At 34.3% G+C, this 12,981-nt stretch overlaps 3 protein-coding genes across 6 annotated transcripts; all 3 read right to left on the reverse strand.

The window, feature by feature from the left end:
* Positions 1 to 3,636: 3,636 nt before the first annotated feature.
* Positions 3,637 to 5,872, reverse strand: LOC143203219 (sialin). 3 transcript variants are annotated; one of them, XM_076415359.1, is made up of 8 exons: positions 5,654 to 5,872; positions 5,526 to 5,597; positions 4,971 to 5,204; positions 4,741 to 4,915; positions 4,431 to 4,685; positions 4,103 to 4,379; positions 3,919 to 4,045; positions 3,637 to 3,865 (listed from the first exon to the last, which is right to left on the reverse strand). In XM_076415359.1, exons 2-8 carry the CDS (start codon positions 5,577 to 5,579, stop codon positions 3,728 to 3,730), a joined length of 1,260 nt encoding a protein of 419 aa, XP_076271474.1. In that variant the 5' UTR covers positions 5,580 to 5,597; positions 5,654 to 5,872; the 3' UTR covers positions 3,637 to 3,727. The 3 variants fall into 3 exon arrangements, with proteins under 3 accessions (XP_076271474.1, XP_076271473.1, XP_076271475.1); XM_076415358.1 differs by having other exon boundaries at positions 5,423 to 5,597; positions 5,654 to 5,871; XM_076415360.1 differs by lacking the exon at positions 5,654 to 5,872 and having other exon boundaries at positions 5,415 to 5,546.
* Positions 5,873 to 6,387: 515 nt separating this feature from the next.
* Positions 6,388 to 9,712, reverse strand: LOC143203220 (sialin). 2 transcript variants are annotated; one of them, XM_076415361.1, is made up of 7 exons: positions 9,576 to 9,712; positions 9,353 to 9,524; positions 7,597 to 7,771; positions 7,278 to 7,538; positions 6,937 to 7,213; positions 6,760 to 6,883; positions 6,388 to 6,567 (listed from the first exon to the last, which is right to left on the reverse strand). In XM_076415361.1, exons 1-7 carry the CDS (start codon positions 9,590 to 9,592, stop codon positions 6,433 to 6,435), a joined length of 1,161 nt encoding a protein of 386 aa, XP_076271476.1. In that variant the 5' UTR covers positions 9,593 to 9,712; the 3' UTR covers positions 6,388 to 6,432. The 2 variants fall into 2 exon arrangements, with proteins under 2 accessions (XP_076271476.1, XP_076271477.1); XM_076415362.1 differs by having other exon boundaries at positions 9,353 to 9,519; positions 9,576 to 9,652.
* A 522-nt stretch (positions 9,713 to 10,234) lies between these two features.
* Positions 10,235 to 12,771, reverse strand: LOC143201946 (sialin). Its single transcript, XM_076413169.1, has 8 exons — positions 12,584 to 12,771; positions 11,871 to 12,060; positions 11,578 to 11,811; positions 11,346 to 11,520; positions 11,027 to 11,284; positions 10,690 to 10,966; positions 10,512 to 10,635; positions 10,235 to 10,455 (listed from the first exon to the last, which is right to left on the reverse strand). The coding sequence occupies exons 1-8, from the start codon at positions 12,637 to 12,639 to the stop codon at positions 10,255 to 10,257; spliced, it is 1,515 nt and encodes a 504-aa protein (XP_076269284.1). The 5' UTR covers positions 12,640 to 12,771; the 3' UTR covers positions 10,235 to 10,254.
* Between the last annotated feature and the right edge of the window lie 210 nt (positions 12,772 to 12,981).

Raw genomic sequence — 12,981 nt, forward strand, 5'->3', positions numbered from 1 at the left:
AGGATAAATATAGAAATATTTACCTCTGTTATTATTATAGAATAAAATACTTTTAAAACTGGTAAAATTATATAGGGGGGACCATCTATTGATAATATTACGAGGGTTGATATTTATATTTTGAGCCTTGGTAATACTAAGTGTTGTTACTAAGGCCTCATCTAACGTTTCCAAATTGAAAGTTTGTCTTTTATAACCATGACCTTCTTCAGAAAGTTTTGTTATTTGAGTGCAACTTGTGTTGGCTTTAGAGTTAACTCGTCAATTTTTTTTAATTAATTACATCTTACATTCCATATATTTAGTACGATCTTAATTTACAAATTTATTTATTGCTACTATTCTGTTGTACTTATTTTAACAGACAAGGCAGACGTATACGGGATTAATTAATATACCACTATGTATTTTCCTAATTAGAATATAACTAATCTATTGAAGCTAAAGACAAAAATAAACTAGTTCGTGTGGTTTGGTTGGCTTCAATCTTCTGATTTCCTGCGTGTTGTCCAGTAGCTGCATTGCTTCCATGTTGCTGTGATTTAACGACCTTATTTCATATTTTAGGGCGACATCTTGGATCTCTTCGTGTATCCATTTGATTCCGAGGTCATGGTGTATCTCTTCGTTGGTTACGTAGCGATAAGGATTGGTAATTAATCGTAGAACTTTGTTTTCGGTGAGTTGGATTGCTAGTTGGTTTGATGTATTGGTGCAACCCCATATTTGCACCCCATAGGTCCAAATAGGCTTTATTATTGACTGACAATCTCTTTGATTTTTGATCTGCTCTGCTTTTTGTCTGATATGAAGTTTCCTCTTAATCTTCGAGATATATTCCGAGGTATTTAACTGATTCTGATAACTTTAATTAATTCACCGCTACGCAAAATTGACATGAACAGATTTGGAGCTATTAAGCTATATTTAGACACAGATACATCTTTTGTCATTATAACTATGTCGTCAGAAATTGTTCCAAGTGTTGTTTCTTTTGTTGCTGGAATATCAGCAGTATAGAGCATCAACTAATCAGCATCAACTAATAGTTATAATGTTTAGATTTAATATAATTTAATAACATCATCATCATAATATCTCTGTTAACGTAACAAATCTTGGAATCAAAGTAGCGAAGTCAAAAACAACTGACATCAACCGAAATTTCTTTCATCTCAGTCTGATACAGGGAAAATATCGTTTGACGCAAGAGGAACTCATAGATTATATAAAAATATTCGTTGGCCTTCATACTATACTGTATTTAGTTCTGTTCGATGAAATCTGGTTTCTGTATTGCGTCATTGCTACCATGCCAATAGTCATATTGACTCTCATTGAATATATATTGAGATAATCGAAGAAAACCATGAATCCAAGACGTATCTTCTCTGATTCCCGAATTTTCAAGTGAATAGACACGACACTCTTAAAATGAACGAAAATAATCAATAAATAACATTCAACGGTACTATCAAAACTCGCTCAGTATCAGTCACAGTCATAGTTCATCCTCTAACCACCATAACTAAACAATGGAGAACATTTATGCAAATCTTAAGGAAAATATAAAACTAAATTGATAAAATATTAATAAAAAATGCTCTGTGAAGTTTTAAAAGTCACTTGTAATAGATAGTCAATGTAAAAGTCACACGCAAATGTAAATAAGATATAATTACACCTGTTGTATTGTCCGAAGAAGTATCAGCCATCAGTTGACGTTATTTTTAATAAAACATTGTTACAACTTCTTTTTAAACAATACCTTATTTGGAATAATTGATTATTTGGCCTCAGAGCATTTAGATTAAAACATGTCCCAGACATTTGGAAGATGGCGGAAATTATAATGATTCCAAAACCTAGGAAGTCATCAAACGAAATAAGAGCCTATAAACCTATATCACTGCTGCCAGTAATATCAAAGGTTTTTGAAAAACTCCTGTTGAAAAGAATAAAACCGATCATAGAGAGAAAAAACCTAATACCAATACACCAGTTGGGTTTATTAACAAGCACTCAACAATTGACCAGGTCTACAGAATAACAGACGTTATTGGAAAAGCCTACGAAAGTAGAAAAAAGTATGCTCAGCTATATTTTCAGATGTAGCACAAGCCTTCGATAAGGTTTGGCATGAAGACATTGTTCATAAACTACAGAAAATGCTACCAAAACAACACACCGAACTATTAAAATCATACATTACAACCAGAATGTTTAGAATCAAACAAGAAGAAGCTTACTCCACAATAAAATAACCTAAAGCAGGTGTACCAAAAGGAAGTGTACTAGGACCAATGCTTTATCTACTTTACACTTGTGATATACCAAAAACGGAAATTATCACGATGGCTACATTTGCTGATGATACTGCGATTATAGCTATCGGAGACAATAGTGAAAAAGCCTCACGAGAATTACAACAGGCAAGTGACAATATAAATAATTGGACACAAGCTTGGAAAATAAGAATTAATGAAAGTAAATCTGTACATGTGCAGTTCACCTATAAACAGACCGTACAAGCACCAATAACATTAAATAACACTATCATTCCATATAGCAACAACGCTAAATATCTTGGAATGAATCTCGATGCAAAACTTCGCTGGAAGGAACATATAAAGAAGAAAAGAAAAGAACTGGAATTGAAATATAGGAAAACGTACTGGCTAAATGGAAGAAAATCACAATTAACAGTACATAATAAATTGCTATTATATAAGCAGTTACTAAAACCTATATGTACATACGTAGTTCAGTAGTCACAATAATTATATCAATTTTTATATTCGGGTAATTAGGAGTGCTTTTAATCTATCTGTCATTTGTTTAACATTGTATTATTTTAATATTTCAGTTAACACAATAAACAGAGAATGTCACATGATTCATTAATATAGTCCTTCCAATAAAACAGCCAATGACCTTCATCTAAACTTGTAATGCAACGTTGCTGTACCGAATTCAAGCTTTCGTTTATTTTGACACTGACAATAAAATGCAAAGGTAAATAAGATAATGATACAAAAATAACGTTATAAAATATAATTTATTTTCACACTGTAGTACAACTGATGCATATTTATTGAACGAATTAAGCTACAGTTAAATAAACAGCCATAATAGTTTGTAGGTTAGAGTTATTTTATTATATTTACACTTACATATGACAACGGTATCGATCAGTACCAACAGAAATCAAATTATATAGACTGATTAGGTTACATATTCGGACGCATCAGATTTCATTCTGTCTCTTTTTAACTAGAGTAATGCTGAGTTTACAAGAATTTTTCGTTTTTATAAACTGAATTTGGCAATACGTTGGACGGTGTTGATGACTTGCATTGCTTGTTGTATTGGAGAATATTTATTAATGAATGTTCGATTGTATAAAATCAGTCAATATTTAAAAGTTGTCATTCATCACTGTCACTGTCATTTTCAAAGGTACTTAAATACCGTCGTAATTCAGTGATAAAACGTTTGTCTAGTAAACAAGAAATCATCAGTTCGAATCTAGGTCCGGCCTATTTTTTTTTTAATTGTATTATCTATTAGGGCAATTGAAACGTTAATGCTTTCGATTACATTTTCTTTCCTGTTATGACGGATAATTGCGAGCATATGAAAAATAAAGCAAGGTGTTTAATAATATTAATAATCAAGAATATAAATAGAAACAACAAACACATTTTATTTTGATGTCAATCATAATTTATTTATTTTGTGTCTCCTTCGAGCTATCGATGTCCCACTGTTGCCTGACGCCTGAAGCGAATGTAGCGAAGAACAAAGCTCCAAACACGTACAAAATGGCTGTTATATAGAAGATAATTCTCCACTCCGCCACGGTCTGCAAGAAAACTAAATGATCATGTACCCCAAAGTGTTATATCAATGTCATACGGGATTTTCTGTCGATATGACATAGCCTGCTATGATCGGACTGATGATACCCGGCACTGTCCCCCAAGTGTTAACTAAACCGAACAGAATGCTGGAGTTGGTTGGTGCTATATCCAGAGAATTAACACTGAAATTGGTTTTAATGAGTATAATGTTCCATAAAAGAAATTTTGATGTTTCTTACCTTAAAACTGTTATGGCAAAAGAGCCCATTCCAACCGCAGTAACCAGACAGAACACAGTTCCAACAATTTCGCCCCAAAACGCAGCGCCCATCATGAAACAGGCTTGACACATGAAACCTAGCGCCATGAAACTTCTCCTGGTTGCAGTCACACCCAATATTTTCTTTCGTACCAAGAGGTCAGATAATTGACCAGTTATCTGCATCATTATTGCTATAAATATGTACGGTAGAGCAGAGAGTATTCCAGATTTAGATATATCATAACTGAAAACGTCTAAAACATGGGCAATTATTAAATAGATTCAATAGATATCGGTTTGGGTACCCTTGAAGTATTTTGGTAATAGTGTCAAGAGAGTATAGAATCCCCAGGTCTCGCTGAATATTGCTACGTTCAATGCCCATACTGCTCTGGACGTTAGCAATTGTTTCCAAGGTACTGTGAATATCGGAGGTGGCTTGGAGTCTTCAAGGGCCCGTTCGATATAGTTGCGTTCAGATTCTGATATCCATTTATCGGTTTGTGGAGAGTCTGAGACCAGGATGATCCACAACAAGTACCAGACCATCGCCAGTCCCCCTGCAATAAAGTATCATCAACAAAACCATCTTAAATAGCAAAAAGACGATGGTACCTGAGAAATAGAAGATACTTCTCCATCCCATAGCATCAGCTAGATAAGCATAAAACATCATGGCAAATACTGCACCTGTATAGCTGCCAGAGTTTGCCTGACTTGTAATCCTACTCCTCTCCTGAGGGGGTATCCATTTCGCCCATAGCGAAAATAAACTGGAATAGGTTACGCCCTAAAAGTCTCACGAATTACTCCGATTGATACGCTGACAATATCAATCGATCTACCTCAAAAATACCCATTAAAATTCTGGATGATAAAAGGACGTAAACGTTAACCACAGCTAACCAAGGACCTAATAAGGAGAACAAAGCAGCACCAGCTACCCCCACGCCAAAGATGAACTTGCCTCCGAATCTCTTCGATAAATACCCACCAAGGATTTGGGTCATCAAGTATCCGTAGAAAAAGGAACTGAGCAAGTATCCCTGTATTGTATTATCCCAGTTGAATTCAGGACCCTTTACAGAACAAAAATGTTTACTTTGGTTTTATTCTATATAATAAAATATGTATAATATAACAACATTGTTAAAAGCAAAATAAACCAACTCTAAACTAACATATATTTGCAAAAATACTGACAGGAATCAAAATTACTTTATTATTAACTTACATAAGACAAAAACATAGACATACAAAATATGAAAAATCGTTAATTATTTGTTTGCCTTCATACTATACTGTATTTAGTTCCGTTTGATGAAATTTGGTATCTATCCTGGGTCATTGCCACTATACCAATGCTCATGTTCACTCGTAACGAATATATGTTGACATACCCGAAGAAAACCATAATGGCCAAGATATATCTCCTCTGAGTCCAAAACCTCCATCTGAATGTATAGGGAACTCTTAAAAAATAACCAATTCATCAAAAGCACTCTTCACAAGTCTTCTGAAAACTCACTCAACGTTCTTATTCACAGTCATGACTCTCAGCCTAACTACTAATAACTAGCTAATATCCTAGCTGGAAAAGATACTCCCTAATAGTGATTATAAAAACCTTCAATGCAATGTGTTAAAACACTTAAAAAATGCTGCATATACATGGAGAAAATTAAATATTTTTTTATGAAATTATAAATCTCAAAGTTGACAAATCATAACAAAATCTATTAAAATATTCGCTATCTTAGAAAATTTAAATTGTCAATTGTTATCATTCTCCGACAATGAGATTATACTATACAAACATCGAATATGAACATGCACAGTCATTGTTGCTTTTGTTTTATGCTATTTTGATGTTTTCAAACAATCTGATTTCGTAAAAATATTTGTCTGGTTGTCAAGAGCTCTTTTTAATTAGGTTATAAAATTGTTTCTTTGATAAGATATATCTGTACATTATTATTTGATTGAAAAAATAAAATAAATAAAGAAATTAAATCACGTTTATATAAAATAACAAAAGTGTATTAATATTTCTTGCGTAAGTGAATATTGGCGCCATCTATTGCTTGTTTTAGGATTTATTTTTATGACATTGACAGTACTTTCCATATTGTTGGAGTTATGAGGTATTAATAATTGTTCTTATTTATTTGAGACTTTACACGTCAATTGTGATATATTCCCACGGATTATATGGGTATAACAGTAGGATATAAAATAGGATATATAAATTAATAATTCATATCACTTTACGACATAAGAGTTTATTACAGTAATAATTATATAAAATCACGGTCCGCTTTCCGTTTTTTTAAATTTCGCCCAGGGTTGCAGTTCTCCGGACGAAAACAGAACGAAAAAGAAAGCACCAAACAAATATATCGCAGCTGTTATAAAAAACACTATTCGCCATTCTTCAAACGCCTGAAAAAGTAAAACAATTGATTAGTCCTTAGTTCCCGAAAATGAATTATTTGTTTCTTTGAGAATATAACCTCAATTTACGTCAATTAAGTGACAGACAACCAAGCAATGTTGCCAGATTATATGAATTGTAATTATATATGGGGAATATATTATTTTAACTAATTAATTTATTCATGGCCTGTATCTTACCGGACTATCTGAAACTATATATCCAGATAAAATTGGGCTTAAAATTCCTGGCAGGGTACCAAACGTGTTGCTGATTCCCAATATGATACTTGCGTATTGGGGAGCTATATCCAACGGATTGACACTAAGGAAAAATTATTTGAGCTCTATGAGATCGATCAAAGTTCGCGTTAATACCTAAGTCCTGCCCAAGCGAAAGCCCCAAGTCCTACTGCGATGGTTAGACACGCCACAGTTACGGTACTGCTGGATACAAAAGTGATCGTCAATATAAACACGAACTGGGCCATGAATCCGAAGAAATTGAAGCTTTTTCGGGTTTGATTCACGGTAAGGTATTTTCTGGTCAATAAGAAGTCCGCTGTTTGACCGGCAACTTGTACCATGATGCCCGTTGCCAGGTACGGTAATCCTGATAGGAGCCCAGAGGTACCCAGGTTGAAACTGTAGATATCTAAAAGGGAGTAGTTGATTTTAACGGGGTAATTAATCGTTTGGCTGACATTAGATGTGGTGACCTTTGAGGAACTTTGGCAGTTGAGTTAGAAACGTGTAAAATCCCCAGTTTTCGCAGAAGTTTGCCACGCATATGGCCCAGACTGCTTTAGAACGAACGATACACGACCACGGTACGTATTCATCCTGGGGTCTCTCGTCGGGATGGATCTCCATGGAGGACTTGATGTATTCTAACTCCCAGGTACTAATTCTGCTATCCTCATCGGGAGAATTAGCAACGATCAACATCCAGCCGGTATACCATACTAGTCCTAATACTCCTGTATGGTTAACATATTATGAATGCTTCTGTATTTGCTCAATATCATTATCAGTTACCGAAAAAGTAGAATATGGTACGCCAGCCAAAAGCTTCCGACAACCAAGCGCTCAACGGCATAGATATGACGTTTCCAAAATAACTGCCCGATGATGCTATCATGGCCAGTCGAGTCCTCTCCAATGGCGGGGCCCATCTCGCCCACACAGCCAACAAACTCGGATAAGTTACCCCCTGGAAATGCAAGAAAAGTGAACAACCGAAACTGATTTAGAAATTCCAGATCCATAGGAACGCCCAACTGACAATCGGTAAACTTCGGCAGTTTCCGTTCTATTTTGCGATGTTGTCATTTACAAGTTATCGAGGTGTGTAGCATCCAAAAAAACATTCAATCCACGAGATAAAAAGAGTATTATATAATGAAAATACTATAAAAGAAGAATAAAGACAAGAGTATTATTACGTTGGTTATATTTTACTTTTAATTCAATTTGTATTGTAGTTATTAAAATTCAAATTGTTAATTACCACAATTTTTTTTAGGTTATGCCACTATTTTAAATATTTTGAATTTATCAAATTTTTAATAGTTTTTATAGTTTATGAATTAATGTCATAGAAATGAATAGAATTAATGCCGTAGAAAAAGGAACTGAGGATGTAGCCTTGAATCTCATTGTTCCAAGTGAACTCCGGACCCTTGTGATGAAGAAAAGGAAATGAATTGTAAGAATAAAGTGAGTTTGATATCATTGTTGACTGTAATATACTAGGGTATTCAATAGCTTCCTGGAAATGTTTACGTAACAGTCTTGATCAATATATTCATTACTTTTCTTGTGATTCACAAAAATCTACTGTCGTCTGCCCATCAAACATTTTTAGAAAGTTATTGTCAGTTTTGGTTTTAGCGATTTACAAGTGGTGATTTTGATGCCAACGCAAATAATAGTCTTTGGACCAACAAAGATGGAAGATCATGATTTTCCAGACTTGTGTAAGGCAAAAACAGCTTAAGTCCCAAAGAACTCACAAATAACTCAATAATCGATGAACCAGAATGATTCTTAAGCATTTATCAGATTCTAAATGAATTCGATGGTCTTAGAACTGAACTTGATAAGCAATAACATTGAGTATATCTTCAGCAGTTTTCAACGGTCAACAATATAAAAACATCAGATAGTTCATTGAAAAAATCACTTCCACTTCCAAATTGAAGACAATTTTTCTTCATCAGATTTTGTACTCATATGTTAGCATATATAGTATATTCAAAGTTTTTTATGCTTACGTCATCAAAATGTTTAATGTATTGCCTGTCGCAATTTGTAAATTCGTTTCAGAATCAGACAATATATTCCTTCTTGTTAGATTAGTTCGAACGCGTAAACGAATGAGCCTGTCAAAGTCATCCGGATGTCAGACTTATGCAAAATTCTTGAAAGCAATAGTGATAATAGGTTAGAACTCTAACCTATAAACTATGGTGGTTATATAATTAACTGTATCTTTTGTGGTTTGTCGAAGCCAAACTGAACTAAAACTCAGAGTTGATGCGGCAACATTGCGGCGTTTTGACGTCACAAATTTAGATGACGTATGCACAAAATAACTTTGAATAGACTATATATGTCGTTCGAATTGAATAAAGTATATTCACCCATAGTTTTAATACCCAAAAACGCTAAAATTCTTTTTAATTCAATAACATATTTAAAAATAAGTCTACACTATTTTTAATACTTATAGTTATATCCATCGTACAATATTTCCTGTCAAATCGATAGTTTTGAATAAAACGTTACATACAATATTCACAGCTGTCCCATTCTCAATAACTTCATATCTATCTGACGTCATAGCTACTATAGCTATGCTCAAATTCACTCGCAGACAATAGGCGTTAAAAAAGCCCAAGAAGGCCATGATAGCCACTACGTATCTCCGGTGTCTCCATATCCTCCATTTCGATGGAACTATACTAAAATGATTATCTTACGTCTAATTGTCACCAAAGAAACAGCGATCCTACCTTTCAGCTGACTTCATTTTCTAAATTACAACAAAAAATCACCTGTTGAAGGACCGCGCTATAACGTTTAACGAAAATTATGTTAGAATATGATGATAAAAAATGGAGTAATTTATTTGCATGTATATAATTAAAGGTTACTTAGTAAATATGTCTAGCCATTATTATTGTTAATCTGTTACTTACATATCATAAAACAGGCAGTTATTTCATTCCTTTATTTTGTAACATATTTAACGGATGAAAGAATTTTTAATTTGTCCTTGTACTGTAATTTATGTTAATATGATCATAGTTAACTAGATGTGCTATTAAGCAATTTTATGATTTTGATAGCATATAATCTTATAGTGAATTATGTTTATATTTTTATAAATTACTAGGTTTATTCTTTTAAAATTCGTAAAAAAAATATTTCGCAAATATTAAAAGATATTTTAGATATATTAACATCACGCGTTTATATATCATGTGTCATCTGTTGTGCTATTTTCTAATTAACTTTTCTATTTGTAACTTGCATTATATCCTATATTGTCAGTGTCAATTATTAGGCAATCCAACATTCACATAATTGTGTATGTTTGGTTGCATCAATGAATATATTTTTCTATTAAAGTTTTTTTATTTATTGGAATTAATAATAAAAATGAAGCTCGTAAGGTTCATATACTTTATTCTATAGATCGTCATCATTTGTAAATGTTTTATTTTCAACTCCCTGAGTATTTTCCTTGTTCTGTTTTTGATTGTCTGTATCCAGATTTGATTCAACGGCCCAGGGTTGTAGTTCTCCAGATGCGAAGCTACCGTAGATGATGGCCCCGAAGAGGTATATACCGGCAGAAATGTAGAAAACAATTTGCCATTCGTGTACTTGCTGAAAATGATTTTAAACATTTATTTGGATAATGGTGAATTTGGTTCAGGTCTTACTGGTGGTTTCGATACGACGTATCCGGACAATATCGGACTGATGATTCCCGGAAGCGTGGCGATTGTATTACCAATACCCATGAGCACGCTGGCGTACTGTGGGGCTACATCGAGATGGTTAACACTAGAATGTTCGACAATTTAAACTCAATTACTTGATAAAACGACATAAGTTTACCTGAAACCTGCCCAAGCGAATGCCCCAAGACCCACAGCTAACGTCAAACAGAACACAGTCCCTATTTTATCCGACCAAAAGGCAGCGCCCATCATGAAGACGGTCTGGGCGATAAACCCGCTGCAATTAAAGATTTTCCTCACTTGCGTGGTGGTCAGGATACCTTTGACGCGGAACCAGTCAGCCCATTGGCCAGAGAACTGCATCATGATCGCCATCACCAGGTAAGGTAATCCGGAAAGGAACCCGGATTTTTTCAAGTCATAATCGTGTATATCTACAAATTCCAGAGAAACGTAACCTTAATTCCACTTCTTTCCGTTAAAATTATTCACACCTTTGAGATATTTTGGCAGCTGGGTGAGTAGAGTGTAGAAGCCCCAGTTCTCGCTGAAATGAGAAATAACTATGGCCCATACGGGCGCTGATGTCAAGATTTGCTTCCACGGTACTTGGATGTTCTTGTTTGTAGTCATGGTGTCTTTCAGAGAGTTTTGAATGTATTGGAGTTCAGTTAAAGTTATTCTCTTGTCTTCTTCCGGCGAGTTTGCTATTATGGTGGTCCAGAGACCGTACCATATAAGCCCCAATACACCTAAATCCCAGATAGTTACAACGACACGGAGAAGGTGTGTAATATATCATTTTGTCCTCACCAAAAACGTAAAAGACGCTCTGCCACCCGAATTGGTTGGCGATGTAAGCACAGGCAGGCATAGCAACCACAGTACCCGCATAACTTCCTGAAAAGGCGATGGTGGCCAGACGGCTTCTTTCCATTGGTGGGGCCCATTTAGACCAAACAGCGTGTATACACGGATAGGTCACGCCCTAATCACAGACAAAAGAGCAGAAAAGTAATAAAAAGAAGAACAAAGGAAATCTAACCTCAAAAATTCCTTCGACAATCCTCACAGCCAGAAGCAAATAAACACTGGTGGACGCGAGCCATGGGGTTATCACAGTTAAGGCCGCAGTCACCGCTATTCCCGATCCAAATATAATCTTCCCACCAAATTTTGTCGCGAAATATCCGCCCAGCAATTGGGTGGTGATATAACCGTAGAAGAAGGAACTGAGAATATAACCTTGCATTTCATTATTCCAGTCAAACTCTGGCCCCTATAAATAGAAATAAAATCAGCCGAATATATGAAGAGAGAACTACCACAGCAACTCACTAAGGAAATTTTGGTACCGTTTTCTAGTACCGCATATCTGTCCTGAGTCATGGCCACAATAGCGATGCTTAAATTTACCCTCAAACTATAAACGTTAAAAAATCCGAAAAACGCCATGGTTGCAACGATGTATCTTCGTTTTTTCCAAAATTTCCAGGCTGGGTGGTCATCTTCAACGATAGATTCAGCTCTACAATAATGTATATTAATTTGTAACTTTTGATAACAGCCGAAATTTTGTTTAAAAAAATAAAAATGTAATTACAGGGATTCATATTTTAACCATCTATTTTCATTATAAAAAAATAATAACCAGTTGAAACTCTTGATTCCAGATAGAGATTGATTCTCGATTTCTTTTACCTTTCGCATTTTCGTATTTAAATTTTAGGTGAATTTATTTTAATTAAATAAAAAGGATGTCAAAATTCTAGAAAGCATTTATTAATAAAACAAAAGAAAATAAAGAAAACAGAAACTTCAGTGACGTTATAATGTGATATAAAAAACAGGCTTGGTTGTTAAAATATTTTGGTCATGTTTTTTGGTCGTGGTTGTTGCAAAAAAAGAGTTGAATAATATTTGTAGCGTAATAGAAAGGTTCAATAAATGAAGTGAAACATATTTTGGATCACAAAAGGACATATCAACGGAATTAGGAAAATTATTGTTTTTGATTATTAGTGTATTTTAAACTATTAAATTCATCTTACCCATTGTCTCCATCAGTGATCCCATAAGACCTTTTCTTATCATCCGTAAGTGCCATATTAATGATAATATCAATTAATAATGTTTAATGTACTTCAATACTCAATTGTATCGACTACAAATCGCAATATTAATAAACCAAACTTTGTATGTTTAGTATTCACTAGCAGAACATAACAAGAGGTGTGGAAACCACTTAACATTAACTTAATTTTTGCACGCTATTTCTTGGGCTACTACCGGATTACCTATCAATAGTAGTACCATTCTTTCGGTGGGAGAATATTACTTTCTATGTCTGCGATTTCAAGGGTAATATTTATAAATCGCCTTTAGCACTATATTCGCTTTCTATTCGTAATTATGTACGCAAATTGAACATTTGAATTATTTGATAATT

This window comes from Rhynchophorus ferrugineus, unplaced genomic scaffold (genome assembly GCF_030347505.1).
Source record: "Rhynchophorus ferrugineus isolate W39M unplaced genomic scaffold, kcgeb_rfMv2 rfM9, whole genome shotgun sequence".
NCBI lineage: Eukaryota > Metazoa > Arthropoda > Insecta > Coleoptera > Curculionidae > Rhynchophorus > Rhynchophorus ferrugineus.

Bases quoted from the DNA above. Each gene is read 5' to 3' on its own strand.
- LOC143203219 (XM_076415358.1), bottom strand. From the start codon at position 5,676: ATGACTGTGAATAAGAACGTTGA. The intron at 5,598-5,653 runs GTGAGTTTTCAG...TTATTTTTTAAG, and splicing joins ACTGTGAATAAGAACGTTGA to AGTTCCCTATACATTCAGAT. The intron at 4,916-4,970 runs GTAGATCGATTG...TGAGACTTTTAG, and splicing joins TTTTAATGGGTATTTTTGAG to GGCGTAACCTATTCCAGTTT.
- LOC143203220 (XM_076415361.1), bottom strand. The intron at 7,772-9,352 runs GTATGTAACGTT...TTGCATTTCCAG, and splicing joins ATGGGACAGCTGTGAATATT to GGGGTAACTTATCCGAGTTT. The intron at 6,884-6,936 runs GTATTAACGCGA...ATTTTTCCTTAG, and splicing joins TTCGCTTGGGCAGGACTTAG to TGTCAATCCGTTGGATATAG.
- LOC143201946 (XM_076413169.1), bottom strand. From the start codon at position 12,639: ATGGCACTTACGGATGATAAGAAAAGGTCTTATGGGATCACTGATGGA. The intron at 11,521-11,577 runs GTTAGATTTCCT...GTCTGTGATTAG, and splicing joins TTGTCGAAGGAATTTTTGAG to GGCGTGACCTATCCGTGTAT. The intron at 10,456-10,511 runs GTAAGACCTGAA...AATCATTTTCAG, and splicing joins ACGTCGTATCGAAACCACCA to CAAGTACACGAATGGCAAAT.